The sequence below is a fragment of the Phyllobates terribilis genome, unplaced genomic scaffold (genome assembly GCF_046119375.1).
Source record: "Phyllobates terribilis strain yellow unplaced genomic scaffold, ASM4611937v1 Scaffold_11__3_contigs__length_659146591, whole genome shotgun sequence".
Lineage (NCBI taxonomy): Eukaryota > Metazoa > Chordata > Amphibia > Anura > Dendrobatidae > Phyllobates > Phyllobates terribilis.
Window position 1 is genome coordinate 541,727,735 of NW_027362771.1, and position 24,162 is coordinate 541,751,896.

The 24,162-nt window shown below is 48.1% G+C and overlaps 1 protein-coding gene across 6 annotated transcripts in view; it reads left to right on the forward strand.

The window, feature by feature from the left end:
- WIZ (WIZ zinc finger) overlaps positions 1-24,162 on the forward strand; it is a 72,625-nt gene that overhangs the window by 18,102 nt on the left and 30,361 nt on the right. For 5 of the 6 annotated variants that reach the window (XM_073653895.1, XM_073653896.1, XM_073653900.1 and 2 more), the window contains exon 5: positions 3,890-4,123. The exons of the other annotated variant lie outside the window; for it this stretch is intronic. In XM_073653895.1, the coding sequence (XP_073509996.1) occupies positions 3,890-4,123 (234 nt within the window). The remainder of the gene's footprint in view (positions 1-3,889; positions 4,124-24,162) is intronic. 6 annotated transcript variants of the gene reach the window in all.

Sequence of the window (24,162 nt, forward strand, 5' to 3'; positions counted from 1 at the left end):
AAGCGTAATGGGCCCCACACAGTCCCCCCCCCCCCACACACACACAGCGTAATGGGCCCCACACAGTCCCCACACACAGCGTAATGGGCCCCACACAGTCCCCCTACACAGCGTAATGGGCCCCACACAGTCCCCCCACACAGCGTAATGGGCCCCACACAGTCCCCCCACACAGCGTAATGGGCCCCCACACAGTCCCCCCACACAGTGTAATGGGGGCAGTGTCGGGCATTCCAGGCCAAATATAATAACCCTGCGGACCAGAGTTTGACGTGTTCTCTAAAAAAACACATTGAGCTAACTGAACTAATACCTAATTGATTCAAATGAATTCCGGACTCGCCTTTGGAATCAATACACTAACATTTTTCGTGAATCAAGCACAGTGGCTATTCTATAAGATAAGCTCTTGATATATTGGCAATCTTCTTAGGATATATCAGGTGACTATAGAAATTGGTTCTCAGATATAATGATAATATTAACCAATACATAGAAGGATAAAGAAGTAGGATTTTAATATAACAATAGTAATTCTCCTTACATATGTTTGGGAAAATGAACATTAATAAATACAATTGATATTCCATTTGTAAAGAGTGTGCATCATACACATGTTCAATACTTTAATAGCCTATAAATATAGCTAGGTATATCGTTATACTCTGTACCCAGAAAGCATATACAAATTGGACACTGCCCAAATAGGAAAAATTAAGCCACAAACTTTCAGATTCCCCTAGTATGTACCAATCTTCCACAGATAAAGAAAGTGAGGAAATATGGTAAGAGGTGTACCAAATGGACTGACAAAAGTAATATATAATCCAAAAAGAGAAACCAATTGTTACCTGTAGCAATATCACAGAGGACCGGAAAGGTAACTGTTGCTGTGTCCCCCTTACCCCGACACACGTTTTGCCTCGCTTCTTCCAGGGGCGTTTTCAATCTCACCATGAAAATGGTGTCTGATCTGCGGCAGAAGGAGCTGGTCAGATATGTTTTAGTAAAACTTGTATTTTATTTAGTGAAATCCCTGGTGTTTGTAGGCACATAAGTCCAATGGGCGGTCCTACTCAGTGACTGACAGTCTTTCCTGTATGACTGCATGCAGAGATAGCTGTCAATCACTAGTAGGACTGCCCACTGGACTTGCCAGCGATATCAATGAATAAAATACTAGTTACGCTGAATCTTTTCCAACAAACCCATGTATCATCCCGCTCAGCTTCTCCTTCTCTATACCGCGCTGTCCACAGATTATACTGTATGTACAACCTGACAGGTTCCCTTTAAACGTACGATCGTTGAGACTCTCACCAATAACAAGAATGGGGGTCCAGAATCCCCTGTGTGAATAGAGACTTAGTGAGGATATATGACCACAGCTCCATTCTCTGTCTAAGGTAGTGGTGGTCGCACATGCTTAATACCGCTCCTTTCACACAGGGGACTTTGTAGCCCCATTCTCAGGATTGGTGAGGGTCTCGGGGACTAATGCATTTATCATCTATCCTATGGGGAGGTAATAAATGTTGTTTGTGGTCCAAATGTTGTTGGAAATGGCGTCCCCAATTAATATTTTACTATGAATAGTCTTACAGAGCCAGTTTCATGGTATTTTATGTTTGCACTTTTGACGTTTGTTTTGAGTGTAGTTTGTCTTTTTGTATTGAAATATGTAAAATTATATTTTTTCTTTAATGGCTATAACTGGTATTAAAAGAAAAATGTCACCTTTATTGCAGATTGCTGATGATCATTTTGTCATGTAATGCATTGAATACTGAAATCCGTGTTTTAGGCATGTAGACTGGTAGAGATAGAAGGAGCCATGCGGTCAGGATCGGAGAGACTAGTCCAGCTGCTTGTGGGATGACCGAGAGCGCCCCCTTAGGGTAAATGCACACAGTGAGGTTTTGGTGCTGATTTTCTGTCCGGATTTTGCACTTAGAAAATCTTCAGTAGCAGAAAATTGTTTCTTGCACCTAGATTGACTTCCACATGTCAAATCTATCTGAGGACTTTCATTGCGGATTCCTCCATGCAGACTGTTAAATCGGCTTAAAATAAAATCTCAGGCGTCTTTGCTGCAGAGAAGCTACAAAAAAAAATCTGCATCCAATCCGCTACGTGTGCATTAACCGTGAGTGGTAAACTCCCAGTCAGCAGATTTGTTGCAGAAATTTCTGTGATTTTTCGTTCATCTGAATAGTAGGTTGTTTTTTTGCATGCATTTCTGCAAGCTCTATTCAGATAAATGAGTCAGGCCGGGGTAAGGTTAAGAGGACGGTGTACAGCTAACACACGTTGCAAATTACTTTCTTTTTCTTAATAGCCACGCAGTTGTGCAGAAAGTGAGCCGCCATTAACAAAAAGCAAGCAATTTGCAATGAATTTATGAGCACGTAGCTGAAGGACACTGACTTTTAGGAGGCAGCTGCATGCCACGTACCAGCTGCTTTGTGGGACTCGGCCTCACAGAAATTTCTGCATCTAATCTTCCATGGTTTCACACTGAAAAGGCCGATGTGTTGGGGTAGTCGACTCTAGCCTCATATGTAGGTGGGGGTATGGGCCTGGGAGGAGCGGGTCTTATTCAGAATAGCTTACATTTATCTTGGGCAGAAGAGCAGGTACAGGAGAGGCGCTGTGGTCACACTCATGGCAGTGTAAGGGGCAGCGGTGTACAGTACAGGTCAGACAGTTGGTTAGGAGACTGGAACGCCTAGATGAGGCACATTTTTGTGAACTGTACGAACTATCAGGTGTAATGAGTCCCTCTATCGTCCTCCGCAGGGACTGTGCTGGGGGGGACATGTTGAGTGTTGCTATCATAGGTAAAGGGACGTCAGTGGGACAGAGAACAGATTCGCTGGGAGGGATGGTAGAGGGGACGCGGCTGGGAGGGAACTGTAGGGGGGACGCGGCTGGGAGGGAACGGTAGGGGGGACGCGGCTGGGAGGAAACGGTAGGGGGGATGCGGCTGGGAGGAAACGGTAGGGGAGATGCGGCTGGGAGGAAACGGTAGGGGGGATGCGGCTGGGAGGAAACGGTAGGGGGGACGCGGCTGGGAGGAAACGGTAGGGGGGACGCGGCTGGTAAGAAACGGTAGGGGGGACGCGGCTGGTAAGAAACGGTAGGGGGGACGCGGCTGGTAAGAAACGGTAGGGGGGACGCGGCTGGGAGGAAACGGTAGGGGGACGCGGCTGGGAGGAAACGGTAGGGGGACGCGGCTGGGAGGAAACGGTAGGGGGGACGTCGCTCCACAGGGACTTGCTGGGGGGGGGGACATTGTGAGTGCTACTATCCTAGGTAGAGCGACCTCAGTGGGGCAGTAGAATGGCGTAGCTGAGTGTGACGGTACAGCCTGGGACGGTAGGGGGGACGTCGCTGGGAAGGACTGTAGGGGGGACGTCGCTGGAAAGGACGGTAGGGGGGACGTCGCTCCACAGGGACTGTGCTGGGGGGACATGTTGAGTGTCGCTATCATAGGTAGAGGGACGTCAGTGGGACAGTAGACCGGCGTCGCTGGGAGGGACGGTACAGCCAGGGACGTCGCTGGGAGGGACGGTAGAGGGGCGTCGCTGGGAGGGACGGTAGAGGGGTGTGCTATGTTGAATGTTTCCAATCTGAGAAAAATTGGGATTGTGCATGGCGGAGTTAGTCTGAGCTAAGGAGAATTGGGGGACATTATAGTTGGTGAAGTGAATTTGAGATTTGCAGGATGAATGGGCATAGTCAGCTAATAGAACCGCACAGGGGGGCGGTGGCCCCGGCTTTGTAAAGGAGTCTGGTTGCCTCATTGGTTAGTGAGTAGGGTTTAGTTGCAGAGGAGGCCGGGTGAGCAACATTGAGACGCCAGGTGATCTCATCTGTCCCTCTGCAGTGGCGAACTTCGACCCCAGTACCTTCAGCCTGATGCGATGCGAGTTCTGTGGTGCTGGTTTTGACACTCGTGCTGGCCTCTCCAGTCACGCCCGTGCCCACCTGCGAGACTTTGGTATCACCAACTGGGAGCTCACAGTGTCTCCCATCCATGTCCTTACTCGACTGCTAGCCCGCTCACCCGGTCGTCCACTGCCGCCCTTTACACCTTGGCACCAGGACACCGATACAGACGGTAAGAAGCCTTTGTGCCTGTGTTATGACATCACTGATGACATCATATTGCATCATCACCAGCCTGCAATCAGACCCTAGTGTGTATCTGGCTTTTTTTTTTCTTTTACCTTTCTCTGCTAACAACCTTACGTGTGTGGCTCTGCATTTCTTCCTTCTACCCTTGATCCTCACTCGCAGTGATAATGTCTCAAGCCGTTAAGCTGCTGGTGGCATCATCACACGGCCATCCTCCTGCTCCATCCCTGATGCACAGAAATAGAAATGGCTCTACAGAGTAAAAATTAGAGGCATTTTTTCGAAATCGTAGGCATTTTATGAAGTTGTGACAGTGATTAAAGGTGGATAGGAAGTCCGACATTCCATAAAAAAAAAACGTGCAGAACATTCCCATATAGATTTTATGGCCAATACCATGGAAAATGGAGGTTGTATGGATTACAAAGGGGGAAATGTGAGACAAAATTGTCAGAAAAACACAAAAGGACTTTGCTGTGGGTTTATGAAACAAAATTTTGTTAGTTTTGGACTCGCCCTGCGTGTATTTGCGACATACTTTGACCATTTAGGACTAACTAAATCCCCTTGCCTATTTATACGGGTAATTCCAATGACACGTTCTTGGCATGTGATTAGGGTCATATATTTTACTAGCTGTACTACCCGGCTTCGCCCGGTTTAATAACTGCTGTTCGCAAAATAGAATGTGTTATCAAAAATGTATTCTCCACACAAAACAAATAGATAGAAATGTAATTATTAAAAGGCAAAAACTAAGCTAATAGAAACATTTCACAACATATATTTCAAGACCGGAGATATTCCACACAGATTTAACTAAATTGGCCAAGTAATGTGAAGTAATCTTCTACTCCTTATTCGAGAGCCTTTTGATAAATGACATTCTTAGTTCTTCCTTCTGGTGCAAACACCAACAGATTTTTGGCTGTTCCAACTCTTGAACAGGCCACATAAAGTTGACCATGAGAAAAGCATGGGATTGTAAATCGATTCCAGCTACTTTCAAGGACTGTCCCTGAGCCTTGTTGATGGACATAACGAATGTCAGTCGAACAGGAAACTGGAGGCGCTTAAAATCAAAAGGCAAATCGGATGGAATGAGAGAAATTGTTGGAATGAAAACATCTTCTCCTGTGGCACATCCTGTCAAAATGGTTGCCTCAATTACATGTGGAAACAGGTTCTTAATCAAGAGTCTTGTTCCATTACACAGCTTTGGTGGATCCAAATTTCTCAATAGCAGAATAGGTGCTCCAGGTTTTAGAAAGAGGTTGTGAGGAGGAAGTCCTTGTGGCTCCAAGGAATTGACGAACTCAGTTGGATAAAATAATGCTTGAGCAGGGTCTATTACTGTATCCACTGACTTGTAGGTTGTGCAAACACCTGGAAGGAGATTTAGAATTTGAAGATTGATCTTGTTGACACTGTCATTTTTGGGAGCTAGAATAGCCCTTTCACACAGCCAGCCAGAATTTTTGAAGTGGAGTTGAATGTTTGGAAAAACCTTTGCTTTCAACTCCTCAATGGAAGTCACAATGCAACAAAAGTTGCTTGGGAAGGTGATCTGTCCAGTGGTTGAGTTTACTGGTTCCTTGCCATCTCCAATAGTCAACAGCTGGCTCGAAAACAGTCCAGCAGAAACATCGCCTGTCATGTAGACCCTCATGTTTGTGTTCAGTGACATTTTCTTTACTTTTCTCCAAAGGTACTATGCTTTGAGACAAGCATTCAGTTCGTCTGCAGGGGTTGATCTTGGAATAACAGGTAGTGTTTGGCGGAAGTCACCTGCCAAAACAACAACTACTCCTCCCATGATATATTTGTTGCTACGCAGGTCTTGCAGCAGTCTGTCCACTGCTTCCAGAGCCCTTTTGTGTGACATGGTGCATTCATCCTAAATGATGGCACTGCATTTTTGAAGCTATTTGGCCAGTCCTGATCCCTTGGCAATATTACACACGGAGCTGTCACTATGAGACAGGTTAAGTGGTAGTTTGAATGTCAAATGTGCTGTCCTGCCACCTTTTAAAAGCGTAGCTGCAATTCCAGAAGATGCCACTGCAAGTGCAATCTTTTTTTTGTTGTCGAAATTTTGCCAGGAGCAAGTTGATTACAAATGTCTTTCCTGTTCCACCTGGAGCATCAAGGAAGACAATCCCACCTTTGTTGGTTTCACTGAAACTTCAAAGGGACGCCTATAACTACATTTTATCTGGTACCAATATTGGCTCGTTCTGAGACACAAATGCTGTCAGTTCATCAATATTGTAGTTTGTTTCTAGGTAAATCTCCCTACACATTTGGATGCCTTCAGGATTTCTTATTGGAGCAGGCAAACCAAGCAACTGTAAGGCTTTTCCTGACATTGCTATGCACTGATCTTCAAGGAGCATTAAAGTTTCATTGAACATTTCCTCAGTGAAGTTCATGAGTTGCTGAGGATTTTCCCTTCTAATCTGTGTGACGCCTCGCTCCCGCTCGCTGGCCCTACCCTGAGAGATGGGGGGGTGCTCGGAACCGGGCCTCCTGGTGTACGGTGGATGCAGTCGTGGCCTAGGCCCGGCCCGTGCCCAGGGTCGTCACAGTAAAAATAAGGGGCCAGGAGGGACGGTGGTAATCCAGTGGATTAAATGACTACGACACCTGTGGAGTCAGGTGATTCGCCACCAGCGCTGCAGCAGTCCTCTGAGGCGGGATGTAGTGGCAGCAGAAGATGGTACTACTCCCCACAGGCGGAGCAGGGCCTCAGGGCAGAGAAGACGGATCAGGGGAGTCATAGTGGGTGGTGCGGTGTGGTGTCGCGTTGAAATAAGGGACCGGAGGACAATGGATTCAGTCTTCCAAGCTTTACTCACGTTGTTAGGTGTCAGCTGCAAGGCTTCTCCTTGCTCCTCACGGCGCGCTGCGGCCACCAGGAAGGGGTTCAGCACACTCCGGGTAGCTCGGGTGCATCAAACAGGACCCCCTGCACCAGAGTGTTCCTAGACTTTCCCACTAGGTCCTCTCCTGTCCGTATGTGGTGCGTGTTACAAGGCTGGGTCTCCCTCTGGCTATACACAGAACAAGGGTACGGGTGGCGACTCCGCTCCGTCCGTTACCCGGTGGGATCCTCCAAGCCTCCAGGCTTTTCTGACTAGGACATGAAGTAGCAAAGCCAGATATCGGGGGCCGGTTCCCCTTTTGCAGCAGGAGTCCCTCTGACTAGGCCAGAATAGTGAGGACAGGTGACGTATGCCGCTCCGTCTGCATCCCTCTGGGATCCTTTTGCCTGTGGAGCTTGTCTCCTCTGCTCCCCTCCAGGCCTTCTTAGGTAGGGACCTTGACCGGGTAGAGACAGCCGTTAACTCTAGCCCGCTCCTCGCCTCAAGGCCAGAGGACGAGGACCGTGTATCTTCAATCAGCTGCAGGTTCACACAGAAAGCCACTTTCAGTGATGAAGACCACAATCAAAGGACCATAAGCCCAAGATGGCCGTTTATTAAATATGAATTTTGTGGTGTAACCTCTAAGTGCGTCCTCCACTCTCACCCACTACATGGTTCCCCCCTATCTTTTGGTTCCCCCCATCTCCTCTATCCTGGATGGGGCAGCACCCTGGTGCATATCAGCCCCCCTCAGGTGGGAGAGGTGTAGTGTTGGATGGATGGCTGAGTCCTGAGAGGTGCTCCACCCTTACATCAGAGAGGAGATACCACACCTCGGTCTGAGGTGCAGTACCCCTGTGGCAACTGAACCCTTAGGGGCGCCACATCTACATGAGGATGTCCTCACTGAGATCAGTTTTGTACTTTGTCCAAATCTCAAGAGGATTTGAAATGCTACAGGTTGTTAGAATAATAGCAAAGAGGTGTCTTGGTCGCTTTGGGGTTTGTGTGGCTGCTGCTTCACTGAGGGTCATGTCCCAGTGTCCATCATTTTCCAAAAGTCCTTTTCTTTGGCAAGCTTCCCTGAATGTTTCACACACATGGCCTCCGACGGTCTTCAGGTCAGAAAATGAACTAGGGCCTTTGACAACATGAAGTAACATGCGCAGGTAGAAGCACTCTGCATTTGACGGATGAACAGTGTAGACGCGACCAAGAGTATCAGTTGCTTTCACCCCTGGATAGCCTTCAATATCAAGCCCCCGTTTCCTCCGTTCCAGTGTTTTTCTGGAGGCATTCCAAGTGTAGTACTTTGGTAAATCACAGTAGAGAATTGTTTTTGCAAAAGGGTCTTGTTGACACAGCTCAAAAAATGCTAAGAGGGTGGTCTTAGGTGGTGTTAGGAGCTGCTGCTGCAAGTTTGCTGGGTTAAAGTAAAGTCTCTGTCCATTTTCCAAGTGCACACTCAGATGCACAACTGGTGGGTAGCGCTCATGAATGGAGAATCCTAGTATTCTCCAAACAGCTTCATTGCTGCTTATGCACCTGCCCATCTGGAATGCCTCCACTTCATCAATAATAGGTCCATTTTTCTGGAGTTCAAAAACTGATTGATCACTTCCTTTTTGTTGACATATTTGCAGATATACTTGATTGATTTCACAGAGTGGCAAGATTCGACATTTATGTGGGCCTGGAAGATTTTTGCGAGCAAAGGGTTGTAAGGCACTGCCCACCTGTTGTCAATTTCTATCTCTTGGAGTGATGATCCAACACGCATTTTGAGCTTTGCTATGAAGCCACCATCCCCTGGCTTTCTTCTTTGGTAGACTGGATATCCATCTTGTCCTGTTTGGGTTTCTTGGACCAGGGATCGTGTGTAATGCTTTGAAAACCTGCCATCAATCATACAGGGAGAATTTTTGTTCAGACTCCCACACGGACCATGGATCATGTTTTTTGTGATGGTGTCAAACAGCAATGGGTCAATCTGAGGGTCTGGCAATTCAGCACTGATGATATTGTCAATTTCGGTAGGCTGTATTTTTTGCTTCAGCCAAATCAAGATGTGGGCGCGAGGAAGGCCTCTTTTTTGCCACTCAACTGAATACATCCAGCACTGCGTCTCACCATAAATATGTGATTTTGTGATGAGATTAGTCATTTTTGAAAGTTTCTGTTTGAAAACCCGAGCAATAAGGTCATGGCGATTCACTGTTTTTTGGCCCGGCAACAGGTGCCCTCCAATTTCCTCCTAGGCAGGATTGCAAGTAAAGGTGATGAAAAGATCTGGACGGCCATACTTTCTCACATAAGTGATTGCATCCTGTGTGTATTCATGCATGTGTCGTGGGCTTCCAGTGACAGTTGATGGAAGAATAACCATTTTCCCCAACTCTTTTGGATCAGCATCATTTGCAACAGCATCTCTAAGGTGAATATATTCCTCTGCCCTGAGCTTCTTTTGATTTAGTCGGATATATAAAAGACGTTCACTCTCAATCTTTGCATACATGTCAACAATAAAATTGGAGGAAGAGGTGTTTGCATTTCAAGATGTGATTTTCCTCTGCAAATCTTGTCATGATCCTATATGCATAGAAGGCCATGGCAGACACTTTTTTTCCTGAAGGGTTGCTTGTTGTAGGATCTGTCTGAGGTATTCCAAACTGATAGCCATCCTGTCCCTGCCAAAAGATGATTGGATATTGCAGAGCATCATAGGACCTGTGCGTTTCTGCTACTCGTTGCAAACTATTGTTCCTTTTCTGAAGCACAATGTTACGGCTTTGAAAATCATTACCTACAATCAAGATGGCTACCTCATCAAATGTGGGAGCATTGAAACGTCGCTGATGTTCACCTTGTGGTGGTTTGTCAGCTTGAATGACAACCCTGTAATCGTCATTTGGCATGCATTCAAGTGCAGTCTTGAAAAGTTGAACATATAGATTGTTAGAGTGAAGGAACTGCTGCAAAATAGTGACAATATCAAGGCGAGTGTTAGGAATTAAAGAGCATCTCCGCTGAGCCTCTGCTTCTGCATTTCCCATAAAGAAGAGTTGAAGAAATTGAGGTTCTTCTCCTTGTATTGGAAGCAGTGAGCCAATTGAGTGGTAAACCTGTCCTTGAACTTTAAATGTCGGCATAAATCCTGTTGTAAACATTTCTTTTGTTGCAACAAATGATGTCATTTTGAAGCAGGAGTTGTACTTCCTAATGTTGTCGAAGAAATGCTTTGATATTGTACTGGTACCTGTCATCAGAGACTTTAGGGGATCTAGTGGTGACAGGAGAGGTGGAAGTTTTATCTTGCCATTTGCACAGCATAAACCTGGCGGTTCATCTTTCCATTTCAGGGCACTGCCGTACATGCAGACCACATCCATTTTTCCTATCTGAACTTTAGGATTATCCTGATAGTTTATGTCTGACTGGTAACAAAAGGCAGCATGGTTCAAATCTCCAACCATTTCCTGTGCCCTGGTGGAAGAAATAGCAATTCTCTTAGTGGCAAGTCGGCCTTCTCTCTGCTGAGATGACTCATTGGCCCTTGAGGAAGCAGCTCTTCTTCTCTTATCTGCAAGCCTCGCTTCCCTCTCCTCAGAAAGTTCATTGGCTCTTGAGGAAGCAGTTCTTGTTCTCTTGTCTGCAAGCCTAGCTTCCCTCTCCTCAGAAAGTTCATTGGCCCTTGAGGAAGCAGCTCTTGTTTTTATGTGTGCAAGCCTTTCTTCCCTCTCCTCAGAAAGTTCATTGGCTCTTAAGGAAGCAGCTCTTGTTTTCATGTCTGCAAGCCTCGCTTCCCTCTGCTCAGAAAGTTCATTAGCTCTTGAGGAAGCAGCTGCTGTTCTCATGTGTGTCAGCCTTGTTTCTCGGTCTTCACATTTTTCATTGGCCCGTAATGCAGCTTTTCTTTTCGCATCAGCTGACATTCGTGCCATGAAATTCCTTTTCTTATGAGGCATTATTGTCGTAAAAATAGTCTGTAACTGGCAGTTTCTATATCCTCTCACATAGAAGTAATGTGACTGACATCAGCCTTTCCACCAACACACAATAACTGACATCTTATTACCTTACACAAGCTTTGTTATACTGAGAATGTCCTTTGTTGCCTATATTAACCAATCACAGCTCAGATTAATTAACTGTAGCAAAATAGAAGCTGAGCTGTGATTGGTTGCTGTTGGCAGCCTGATAAATCTTTGTGAGATGCGTTTTGTGTGTGCGGAGGGTGGTATATGTGTTCAAGCACATGGTAGTGTGTGGCGCATTTTGTGTGTGTTCATATCCCCGTGTGTGGTGAGTATGAGTATCCCATGTCGGGGTCCCACCTTAGCAACTGTACGGTATATACTCTTTAATTCTCCCTTGTTCACATGTGGCAGCTATCAATTTGCCTCCAACACTTTAACTTTCACTTTTTCCCCATTATGTAGATAGGGGCAAAATTGTTTGGTGAATTGGAACGCGTGGGATTAAAATTTCGCCTCACAACATAGCCTATGACGCTCTCGGGGTCCAGACTTGTGACAGTGCAAAATTTTGTGGCTGTAGCTGCGATGGTGCAGATGCCAAACACACACACACACACACACACACACACACACACACACACACACACACACACACACACACACACACACACACACACACACACACACACACACACACCTTTATATATTAGATTAACCTTTTTGTTTTTCTTTCTTTTCATTTTTGGCATTTTTTGTTTTTGAGACGATATAAAAAAAAAATTGGCAGTATAATTGCAGCAAGGTATGTCGTACTCTAAAACACCGCAGTATTTCAGGAAACAAAACTTAGTTTCAAAAGCCGGCCAGGGCCCAAAGGGAGAGACCTGACTAGTACGGCGAGGCCCCTGTCCTTCTCCCCGCACCACTCCTGTCCTCTCCCCCGCGCCTCTCTCGGTCCTCTCCTCTCCCCCGCGCCTCTCTCGGTCCTCTCCTCTCCCCCGCCCCCGCGCCTCTCTCGGTCCTCTCCTCTCCCCCGCGCCTCTCTCGGTCCTCTCCTCTCCCCCGCGCCTCTCTCGGTCCTCTCCTCTCCCCCGCGCCTCTCTCGGTCCTCTCCTCTCCCCCGCGCCTCTCTCGGTCCTCTCCTCTCCCCCGCGCCTCTCTCGGTCCTCTCCTCTCCCCCGCGCCTCTCTCGGTCCTCTCCTCTCCCCCGCGCCTCTCTCGGTCCTCTCCTCTCCCCCGCGCCTCTCTCGGTCCTCTCCTCTCCCCCGCGCCTCTCTCGGTCCTCTCCTCTCCCCCGCGCCTCTCTCGGTCCTCTCCTCTCCCCCGCGCCTCTCTCGGTCCTCTCCTCTCCCCCGCGCCTCTCTCGGTCCTCTCCTCTCCCCCGCGCCTCTCTCGGTCCTCTCCTCTCCCCCGCGCCTCTCTCGGTCCTCTCCTCTTGTCTGGTGAATTCCAGCCTGTTTTGACTGCACGATTATCGTAAAAGGATTATGGTAAAATCGAGCGTTCCTAGGATAATTGTGCAGTGTAAATGGACCTTTAAACTTTTCTATGTAGACTGGGACGGGATCAGCGGAGGCTGGGAGAATTTATGGCGACTTAATTGTACTGCTAGAAGCCCGAGATAGAACAAGATAGCTACACAATACACATACATAAGACTTCATAAACAGCAGCCAACATGTCAAATAACCCAAAAAAACGGGTTAGAATCCTGGATAACCGGGCCTTACCCAGACAGCCTACTCACAGCATATATAAAACCAAACAGAGACAAGGAGTATAAATGGCTTACAAAAGAAGATTGTTTATTAATAGATAAATATACAGTACAAGAATACATTTTAAATATCATAAATGTAGGAGAAGGGGAAAAAAAGTGCAAAGTGCCTAAACCAAGGTCCCCAAAAGTTCACTGCATCCCATCCCAAATGCTGAGGAAGTTGCGGCCATCAGAATTTCAAGCCACACTCGCAGTAGTGGCCCAAATGGATGTGGGAAAACCCCACTTGCCAAGTAGGAAACAGTATATACTTACCGCAAAGTGGACGGGAACGCAGGGAAGGTTAATGGAGCCCAGGAGCTTTTCTCATTGTAGACACTAAAGCCATAAGTTGTGATACCAGCTCTCTGGTGTGTCCTCACCGTTTCTGTTGCTACAAGAGTCTTGCATTACTACATTCTTTATAATTTGCAAAAGTCCGAGACCCCCATGAGGTTTAGTCCATTTCCAGTCCAAATGGTCAATAAGTAAAGTTATTTATTCTTCGGCACCAGGAAAAAAAATAAATTTCATGCTCCATCTTGTCAGTATTACGGCCTCCATTCTTTTTGGGAGATTGCCCTTTTTTTTATTTTTTATATATATTTAACTATGTTTTTTTACGCTTTTAAATAAATACATATTTTGGATAAAAGTCAGGCATCTAATATGTTCGGGAGGAGCCCCATTCTTTCCTAATTGTCATAGATCTCATGGTGGGCAGTGGTCTACCAGGTCTTGCAGGGACGATCCAAGTCTTTTGCATGAACCGTTTCCTGTTCTGCACTGAAATGTGCAGTTCTTGCCAAGGTCAGGCTCAGAAACTCTACGACGGTCAGGGCTTTGGGAGTTTAGTGCCATTAGTGAGATAGGAGATGACAGGTGGTGCTCATAAAGTTCTATGGAGAAGGAGGGGGAGGAGCTAGAGGCCAACACAGACATTCTGCTGCAAGTTCTCCTGAAAGGACAGTTACAGTTCTCCATAGAACCTTATGAGCACCAACTGTCACCTCCTATCTCTGTAATAAGAGAGTCTGTGTTCACTGAGGACAGATTTTACAAATTAATGGAGAATGAACGTTCAATCCAGGAGGGGAAAGAAGGCGATTTATCTGATGATATATTATAACGTTTCTTATTTTTACAATGTGCTATTGATTTATAGGGAAAAAAAAATTAAAAATAACAATAAATTTAAGATAACAAGCTTTTTAGGTAAGTACTAGAACGTGAAGAAGCCAGGATCGTGGCACCTTGTCATATTGCCTATGAAGGGTACTTAAAGGGTTATTCCCATCTTAATAGAAGGATATTGTCGGACAGAGCTTGTAAAAATAAACACTTTTGCTATTTACTGCTTGTTAAAATTTGCAGCCGTTTTTGAGATGTTAACATTTTTTTTTTTTTTTTTTTACAACTGGTTGCCTAGGAGACCGACCACCGCTTGCTGTTGTCTATCTTGTAAGCACTCCGTCGAAGCTGGCCGGGATTAGAAGGTAACAGCTTCAAAACAAGGCTTACAAGCTCAACAGAAAAGAGCTTGCAAGCACCGTGCATGATTGGTGGTCGGTCTCCGAGGAAACGAGCTGTCAATAAAAGAAAAGTGTGAATATCTAAAGAACGTCCGATTGCAAAATTGCTTGTATTTACAAGTACTATCCAACAATACCCATTTATACAAATGGGAATAACCCTTTAAGGGGTCCAGCACCCACACCCATCGGCTCCGGCCAGATGTAAATATTGAGCGGAGCTCCGTACACCTTGGAGTGACTGCTGCCGAAAACTTCAGCTCAATTGAATAAGACCCCACTGATGTGGTATTGATTTCCGGTCTTAACGGTAGGTCATTAATATCGCGAGGCCGGACAACCCCTTTAAGCAGTTTAAGCTAAACTGACTCTTAACTTACTATTACTGCTCTGAGCAGTAGGTTTGATACTCCCTTATTAAGGCCTCATGTATTTTGCCGTCAGCTGTAGTAGGGCTCCCATTATATTGTATGGCACCTCTACTGTATGGCCTTCACATTTGCAGCATGCTCCTTTGTGGGGCTGTGTATTTAGGTATTTTTCCTGTATGACCATTGCTTCTCTGGGAGGTGACACGTACTGGAATAGAATACAGAATAGAAATTAAATATTTAGGTGTTAAAGATGTGCAAAGATAGAGGTAAATAGATAGATATCCGTGAGATATCTAATTAGTGTCTTGTATGTGTAGTTTACTGTACTTGTACCCTTTTGTGATAACCAGCCAAGGTAAAGCAGACAGCTGCGGGCTTATATTATCAGGCTGGGAAGGTCCCTGGTTATCGGGCTCTTCCCAGCCTAAAAATACCATCCTGCAGCAGCCCCAGAATTGGCACATCAAATTGCCAATTTTTGCGCTTTGCCCGGCTCATCCCTATTGCCCTGATGCGGTGGCATCAACCCACATCAATTGGCAATCATTGGTAGTTGGGGTTGATGTCAGCTGTGATTTGTCAAAACTCACAGCTGCCTTCAAACCCTGGGGTTAGTAATGGAGAGACACTCCCATTACTAACTTTTATTCAAATCTTTATTCCATTACTAAACCCTGGGTTTGATGGCAGATGTGATTTTTGACAAGTGACAGCTATCATCAACCGAAACTACCTTTACCCCGCTTGTCACTGCACCAGGGCTATCGGGAAGAGCCGGGCAAAGCGCCAGAATTGGTGTATCTTGCGTGATGTGCCACTTCTGGGGCGGCTGTGGGCTTGCCTTTTTTGGGCTGGGAAGGGCCCAATAACCAGCAACTTTCCCAGCCTGATATCAGCCCATAGCTGTCTGCTTTACCATGGCTGGTTATCAAAAATAGGTGGGACCCCACATCGTTTTTTTTTTCTGTACAGTAAAGTACACACACACGGCACTAATTATATATCTCACGGATATCTATCTACATCTTTGCACATCTAACTCCTAAACATTTCTATTCCGGTACATGTCACATGGACGGCACAGGGATGTCACGCTGTACAGTCATGGCCAAAAGTTTTGAGAATGACACCAAAATTATATTTTCACATGATCTGCTGGCCTCTGGTTTTTATTAGTGTTTGTCTGATGTTTATATCACATACAGAAATATAATTGCAATATTATGAGTACCAATAGGTTATATTGACAGTTATAATGAGTTAATGCAGCAAGTCAATATTTGCAGTGTTGCCCCTTCTTCTTCAAGACCTCTGTAGTTCTCCCTGGCATGCTCTCAATCAACTTTTTGACCAAATCCTGACTGATAGCAGTCCATTCTTGCATAATCAATGCTTGCATTTTGCAAGAATTTGTTGGTTTTTGTTTGTCCACCCGTCTCTTGATGATTGACCACAAGTTCTCAATGGGATTAAGATCTGAGGAGTTTCCAGGCCATGGACCCTAAATCTCTATGTTTTGTTCCATGAGCCATTTAGTTATCACCTTTGCTTTATGGCAAGGTGCTCCATCATGCTGGAAAAGGCATTGTTGGGCGCCAAACTGCTCTTGGACGGTTGGGAGAAGTTGCTCTTGGAGGACATTCTGGTACCATTCTTTATTCATGGCTGTGTTTTTAGGCAAGACTGTGAGTGAGCCAATTCCCTTGGCTGAGAAGCAACCCCACACATGAATGGTTTCAGGATGCTTTACAGTTGGCATGAGACAAGACTGGTGGTAGCCCGCACCTCTTCTTCTCCGAATAAGCTGTTTTCCAGATGTCCCAAACAATCGAAAAGGGGATTCATCAGAGAAAATGACTTTGCCCCAGTCCTCAGCAGTCCACTCCCTGTACCTTTTGCAGAATATCAGTCGGTCCCTGAAGTTTTTTCTGGAGAGAAGTGGCTTTTTTGCTGCCCTCCTTGAAACCAGCCCTTGCTCAAAGAGTCTCCGCCTCACAGTGCATGCAGAAGCACTCACACCAGCCTGCTGCCATTCCTGAGCAAGCTCGGCACTGCTGGTAGTCCGATCCCGCAGCTGAAACAGTTTTAAGATACGGTCCTGGCGCTTGCTGGTCTTTCTTGGGCGCCCTGGAGCCTTTTTGACAACAATGGAAGCTCTCTCCTGGAAGTTCTTGATGATGCGATAGATTGTTGACTGAGGTGCTGTAACATACCTGGCGGCGTCCTTGCATAGTGGTCCATCTCCCACTGTGCAGGAGCGCGCACTTGATCTCCTGTCCAGAATGTCTCTCTGGCTTCCCTCCATGCTGTCTGTTTGTGTCTGTCTCTGCTGCTTAAGGGCGGCGCCCGATCACTTCCTGCTTTTTGTACCTGCTGTGGGTCACACCCCTTGTGCGTCCTCAGCCTATTGCTGTCTGACACTTGGTATATAGCTCAGCAGCTCCCTTCTATCCCTGCCTGAGCATAGTGTTTCCTTCAGTGTGTGCTTGCACTCTGAAGGTGCCAGGTCCCGTCTTTGTTTCCTTGTCTGCCTTTCCTGGAGGCTGTATTTCCAGGCCTGTCTGAACTTAGTCCTGTATGTCTCCTGCTTTGCGGTATCAGCTCCCGTGTCTGAACTTAGTCCTGTATGTCTCCTGCTTTGCGGTATCAGCTCCCGTGTCTGAACTGTGTCCTGTATGTCTCCTGCTTTGCGGTATCAGCTCCCGTGTCTGAACTGAGTCCTGTATGTCTCCTGCTTTGCGGTATTAGTTCCCGTGTCTGAACTGAGTCCTTTCTGTGTATCTTGTCTGTCCTGTCTGAACACGCTCCTAGCCTGTTCCTCCCGCCTTCTAGGGGCCGATTACCTAGACCCGCTCCTGTATCTTGTCTGTCCTGTCTGAACACGCTCCTTGCCTGTTCGTCCCGCCTCTCTGGGGGCAGTATTCCCAGACCCGCTCCTGTATCCCGCTGCAGTGTCGGTCTCCTCCGTACACTCAGTTCCAGTCTGAACTCTCTCCTATCCTTTACCTGTTTTGCCTCTATGTCCGTTCCCTTCCTTTTTCTGCAGAGTCTGAACTCGTACCTAACTCCTGCCTGTTGTCTCTGTACTCCCGTTTGTGAGTTTGTGGTCCACTCGCTACTTCACTGCAAGTACCCTGTGGGTGTCTGGCTCTGTCTTTCCCTTCCTGTCTGTTCCGTGTGAACAGAGTCCTGTCCTGCTTCTGCCCGCTGCTCCGGCAGTCCTGTCCTGCCCTGCTTCTGCCCGCTGCTCCGGCAGTCCTGTCCTGCCCTGCTTCTGCCCGCTGCTCCGGCAGTCCTGTCGTGCCCTGCCTGTACCCCTCTGCCTGTAATGTTCCTGAGTCCCAGTGTGTACTGGGCCCTATCCCGCCTGTGTTCCTACCTGCTAGTGCCTCCCTGTCTGCACTCTAGCTGTGCTTGCCTGTACCCCCCCTGCCTGCTTACCCGCCTGCCTGCATACCAGTCGTGCCTGCCTATACCCACCAGTCTGTGTGCCAGCCTACCAGTCTGTTCCTGTATTCCCCTGTGTGGGTCAACAGCCGTGTCCGGGGTCTGTCCTGGAGTAGCACCTGGTCCCTCTGCTCGGTTCCTCCTTGGTGCACTGGCGTCGTATGCCGTCGTGCGACCCTGGTCGGATCGGGTGAATACCTAGTTACGCCCCTCCAGGCATTCACTCTCCGGCACGGTCCAGTGGAATCACTACCAATCACCCGCACACGCCGCTTAGCCCGGGCGTGTGCATAACAGGTGCAATCTTTGTAGCTGCGATACTCTTCCCTGTTAGGCCATTTTTGTGCAGTGCAATGATAGCTGCACGTGTTTCTTTAGAGATAACCATGGTTAACTGAAGAGAAACATTGATACCAAGAACCAGCCTCCTTTTAAAGTGTCCAGTGATGTCATTCTTACTTAATCATTACTGATTGATCGCCAGCCCTGTCCTCATCAACACCCACACCTGTGTTAATGGATCAATCACTAAAACGATGTTAGCTGCTCCTTTTAAGGCAGGACTGCAATGATGTTGAAATGTGTTTTGGGGGTTAAAGTTCATTTTCTGGGCAAATATTGACTTTGCAAGTACAGTAATTGCTGTTAAGCTGATCACTCTTTGACATTCAGGAGTATATGCAAATTGCCATTACAAAAAATGAAGCAGTAAACTTTGGAAAAATTACTATTTGTCTCATTCTCAATACTTTTGGCCATGACTGTATGTCATCTGTGTGCGGGACATATTAACATCCGTGCTGCAGGAAAAAAAACGGACATGTCCATGCGTGGGTCACACGGACATGTTCGCAGCCCCATAGATTATAATGGCTGTGTGTGTGAAAACAGCCACCACACAAACTGGAAACACTGACGTGTGAAGGAGGCCTTAATGACGAAAACATAAGGCAGCAGAGCCCAAAATGTAGTAATATTTTAATATGCTCAGATTCCATCATATTTGTTGAGAAAAAAAGGTTTTTTTTCTTAATATTTTTTTTCCATCAAAACATTGAACCCCATTATAAATGCTGTTAGTTTCCATCGTCCAATCAGTCCTGCAGAGCATCGTGGCTCCTGCCTATAGTCTAAACCAGGGTTCCCCAACTCCAGTCCTCAAGGCCCACCAACAGGTCATGTTTTCAGGATTTCCTTAGTATTGCACAGGTGATGGAATTATTGCCTGTGCAGGTGATGCAATTATCACCTGTGTAATACTAAGGAAATCCTGAAAACATGACCTGTTGGTGGGCCTTGAGGACTGGAGTTGGGGAACCCTGGTCTAAACCACAATGAAGATGCGAACAGAGCATTAAAGGGGTTTTCCACCTTAAGAAAAGTGGATCCCCAAATGCTTTTATACATAACCAGAGAAGGTATTAACCCACCCCAGGTCCGTTGCTGGTTTTTTGGGCTCTGTTTGGCTGCAGTGGTGACGTCACACAGACAGTGCTCATCGGCAATGCAGCCAATCGCTGAGCTCAGCGGCTATTGCCATCTTTGGTATAGCCGAGCTTTGTGATTGACAGCAGCGGTGTGGTGAGCACTGCAGTTATAACTTTAAGACTGGAGCCAGTGCTGGACCAGGGGAGGGTGCTTAGTACATTTTAGTAGTATGGTACTAGTAGTATGGTTGGGAGGAATGGGACGGCTCGTTGTGCCGCCTCTGTATTCAATATCGCGCCCTACACTAATCATAGAGACTAGAGTCGGGCGGATCGATTTGTGGGATCGGCCAGGTCAAAGCTCTGTGACCGCTGGACAGGAGGCTCGCCAAACTCTTGCCTTCTGGGTTTTCTGGCACGGCTTTTGATTAGCCAACATTACCTATGCGTCACTCTGCATTGATGTCGTCGCACCAGCCGAAATAATCAAAAGCTGCTTGGGGGATGGGATCCCGGAAGGTAGGAGATTCGCAATCCTCGTGGCCAGAGACTACTGACCTGGTTGGTGGACCTCAGTCCCGCAAATCGATCTGCCCAATTCTAATACAAGGTCACCATCCACATTAGATGGCCGTCGGTGGACCAATCTCTCTCTCGTAGAGCTGAGGCCCCCTGTGACCTCCATCACCAGACATCTCCTGTGGTGGCTAGAGACAATACGATCGGCAGTGTGAAATCAGATATGTCGGATCAATGTTTCCTTCAGTCAATTGTCCGGGGGTCCCATCCACATTAGACTGTCAGCAGAACCCGTCACTAGCTGCCTTATTGTGTATGGGGGGCTTTACACTTGGAAAGTGTGTGCTGCCGGGATCTGTCCTGCTCCATCTCTGCTTGTGGTCAGTGAATGGAAACTCCTCAGAGATTTGTGAATCCTTATTATTAGGGATGAGCGGAGCCGTGGAAGCTTAGGTTCTGGTAACCGGCCCGAACTTCAGAGCAGGAAAAAATCTCTCTCTCCTTTTTTCTCTCCCTCCATTTTTTTTCTCTCTCGCCCCCTCTCTCTCTTTTTCTCTCGCCCCCTCTCTCTTTTTCTCTCGCCCCCTCTCTCTCTTTTTCTCTCGCCCCCTCTCTCTCTTTTTCTCTCGCCCCCTCTCTCTCTTTTTCTCTCGCCCCCTCTCTCTCTTTTTCTCTCGCCCCCTCTCTCTCTTTTTCTCTCGCCCCCTCTCTCTTTTTTTCTCTCGCCCCCTCTCTCTTTTTTTCTCTCGCCCCTTCTTTTTTTCTCTCGCCCCTTCTTTTTTTCTCTCGCCCCCTCTCTTTTTTTCTCGCCCCCTCTTTTTTTCTCTCGCCCCCTCTCTTTTTTTCTCTCGCCCCCTCTCTTTTTTTCTCTCGCCCCCTTTCTTTTTTCTCTCGCCCCCTTTCTTTTTTTCTCTCGCCCCCTTTCTTTTTTTCTCTCGCCCCCTTTCTTTTTTTCTCTCGCCCCCTTTCTTTTTTTCTCTCGCCCCCTTTCTTTTTTTCTCTCGCCCCCTTTCTTTTTTTCTCTCGCCCCCTTTCTTTTTTTCTCTCGCCCCCTCTTTTTTTCTCTCGCCCCCTCTTTTTTTCTCTCGCCCCCTCTTTTTTTCTCTCGCCCCCTTTCTTTTTTTCTCTCGCCCCCTTTCTTTTTTTCTCTCGCCCCCTTTCTTTTTTTCTCTCGCCCCCTTTCTTTTTTTCTCTCGCCCCCTTTCTTTTTTTCTCTCGCCCCCTTTCTTTTTTTCTCTCGCCCCCTCTTTTTTTCTCTCGCCCCCTCTTTTTTTCTCTCGCCCCCTCTTTTTTTCTCTCGCCCCCTCTTTTTTTCTCTCGCCCCCTCTTTTTTTCTCTCGCCCCCTCTCTTTTTTTCTCTCGCCCCGTCTCCCCTTTTTGTCTCTCTCGCCCCGTCTCCCCTTTTTGTCTCTCTCGCCCCGTCTCCCCTTTTTGTCTCTCTCGCCCCGTCTCCCCTTTTTGTCTCTCTCGCCCCGTCTCCCCTTTTTGTCTCTCTCGCCCCGTCTCCCCTTTTTGTCTCTCTCGCCCCGTCTCCCCTTTTTGTCTCTCTCGCTCCGTCTCCCCTTTTTGTCTCTCTCGCTCCGTCTCCCCTTTTTGTCTCTCTCGCCCCCTCTCCCCTTTTTGTCTCTCTCGCCCCCTCTCCCCTTTTTGTCTCTCTCGCCCCCTCTCCCCTTTTTGTCTCTCTCGCCCCCTCTCCCCTTTTTGTCTCTCTCGCCCCCTCTCCCCTTTTTGTCTCTCTCGCCCCCTCTCCCCTTTTTGTCTCTCTCGCCCCCTCTCCCCTTTTTGTCTCTCTCGCCCCCTCTCCCCTTTTTGTCTCTCTCGCCCCCTCTCCCCTTTTTGTCTCTCTCGCCCCCTCTCCCCTTTTTGTCTCTCTCGCCCCCTCTCCCCTTTTTGTCTCTCTCTCTCGCCCCCTCTCCCCTTTTTGTCTCTCTCTCTCGCCCCCTCTCCCCTTTTTTGTCTCTCTCTCTCGCCCCCTCTCCCCTTTTTGTCTCTCTCTCTCGCCCCCTCTCCCCTTTTTGTCTCTCTCTCTCGCCCCCTCTCCCCTTTTTGTCTCTCTCTCTCGCCCCCTCTCCCCTTTTTGTCTCTCTCTCTCGCCCCCTCTCCCCTTTTTGTCTCTCTCTCTCGCCCCCTCTCCCCTTTTTGTCTCTCTCTCTCGCCCCCTCTCCCCTTTTTGTCTCTCTCTCTCGCCCCCTCTCCCCTTTTTGTCTCTCTCTCTCGCCCCCTCTCCCCTTTTTGTCTCTCTCTCTCGCCCCCTCTCCCCTTTTTGTCTCTCTCTCTCGCCCCCTCTCCCCTTTTTGTCTCTCTCTCTCGCCCCCTCTCCCCTTTTTGTCTCTCTCTCTCGCCCCCTCTCCCCTTTTTGTCTCTCTCTCTCGCCCCCTCTCCCCTTTTTGTCTCTCTCTCTCGCCCCCTCTCCCCTTTTTGTCTCTCTCTCTCGCCCCCTCTCCCCTTTTTGTCTCTCTCTCTCGCCCCCTCTCCCCTTTTTGTCTCTCTCTCTCGCCCCCTCTCCCCTTTTTGTCTCTCTCTCTCGCCCCCTCTTCCTTTTTGTCTCTCTCGCCCCCTCTTCCTTTTTGTCTCTCTCGCCCCCTCTTCCTTTTTGTCTCTCTTTCTCTCGCCCCCTCTTCCTTTTTGTCTCTTTCTCTCGCCCCCTCTCCCCTTTTTGTCTCTTTCGCCCCCTCTCCCCTTTTTGTCTCTTTCGCCCCCTCTTCCTTTTTGTCTCTCTTTCTCTCGCCCCCTCTTCCTTTTTGTCTCTCTTTCTCTCGCCCCCTCTCCCGTTTTTTTTTCTCTCGCTCTCGCCCCCTCTCTCTCTTATGTATATTGTAAACACTTCTCTGTCCATGGACTCCATCATTACCCAGTGGAGATAATAGTGCAGTGCGATCACTATTCTACCAGCGAGCGGTCGGAGCCCGTTGAGTCACTGGGGTCCACCAGTCGTTTGTAGTATTGGTGCCAGCACTGCATTTGGGGTTTTTTCGTTGTGTGGACCACCATAAACTTTTTTTTCTTGTGTGGTTTCTATTCTCTGACAGCAAATGCCTTGAAATGAAAATAACTTGTTAGAAAGTTCCTGCACTTGTTACAGTATTAGGCTGAAGATGCTGTGGGCATTGATTTCATTGTAGTCTGCCATGACTGTGACCAGACCAGGAGAGACGGCCTGCCGGTGTGTACAAGGCTGTAGAATGACGGGCTGCTCCCGGGAAGGCATGCTGGGAGCTGTAGTTTCCCACCAGAGCCTTGCCGTGTAGATGGTTGCTCTGTGCTCCATTGCTCCCGCCTGCTTCAGTGTCTGTCTATGCGTACTGCGCCCTACCTTCCCCCTGATTGGCTACTCCCCGATTCTCGGCGCTCCATTGAGGCGGCCTGTCCTCGTTCCCACCCCCTCTTTCTCAATTACCCGTCATGTCTGCGCCCTGCGAGCGGACAAAGGAGGCCGGGACGGGCCAGTCAGCAGAGAGCGCGGCCCTGCGTGCCGGCGGCTCAGGGGAGCTGGGGACACCGCCGGAAAGGAGGGGCCAACAGGAGGAAGAGCAGAGCGCGGCGGGAAGAGGCGGCCGTCCGTGGCTGCGGCGGGAGGAAGCGGGGCCTGTGCTGTGGGGAGAAGCGGAGGAGGCCTCCGGGGATGACGACTCTGACGGTGAGACTGCGGGAAGAGTGACCAGCGGCCGTAACCGGGGATCCTGGGGTATAGCCACACAGCCTGCGGGTGCACGTGTTATATACACCGCCTGGTGACGTCACACACCGTCCTCTATACTGTATACACGGCCCGGTGACGTCACACACCGTCCTCTATACTGTATACACGGCCCGGTGAAGTCACACACCGTCCTCTATACTATATACACAGCCCGGTGACGTCACACACCGTCCTCTATACTGTATACACGGCCCGGTGATGTTACACACCGTCCTCTATACTATATACACGGCCCGGTGACGTCACACACCGTCCTCTATACTGTATACACGGCCCGGTGACATCACACACCGTCCTCTATACTGTATACACGGCCCGGTGATGTTACACACCGTCCTCTATACTGTATACACGGCCCGGTGATGTTACACACCGTCCTCTATACTGTATACACGGCCCGGTGACGTCACACACCGTCCT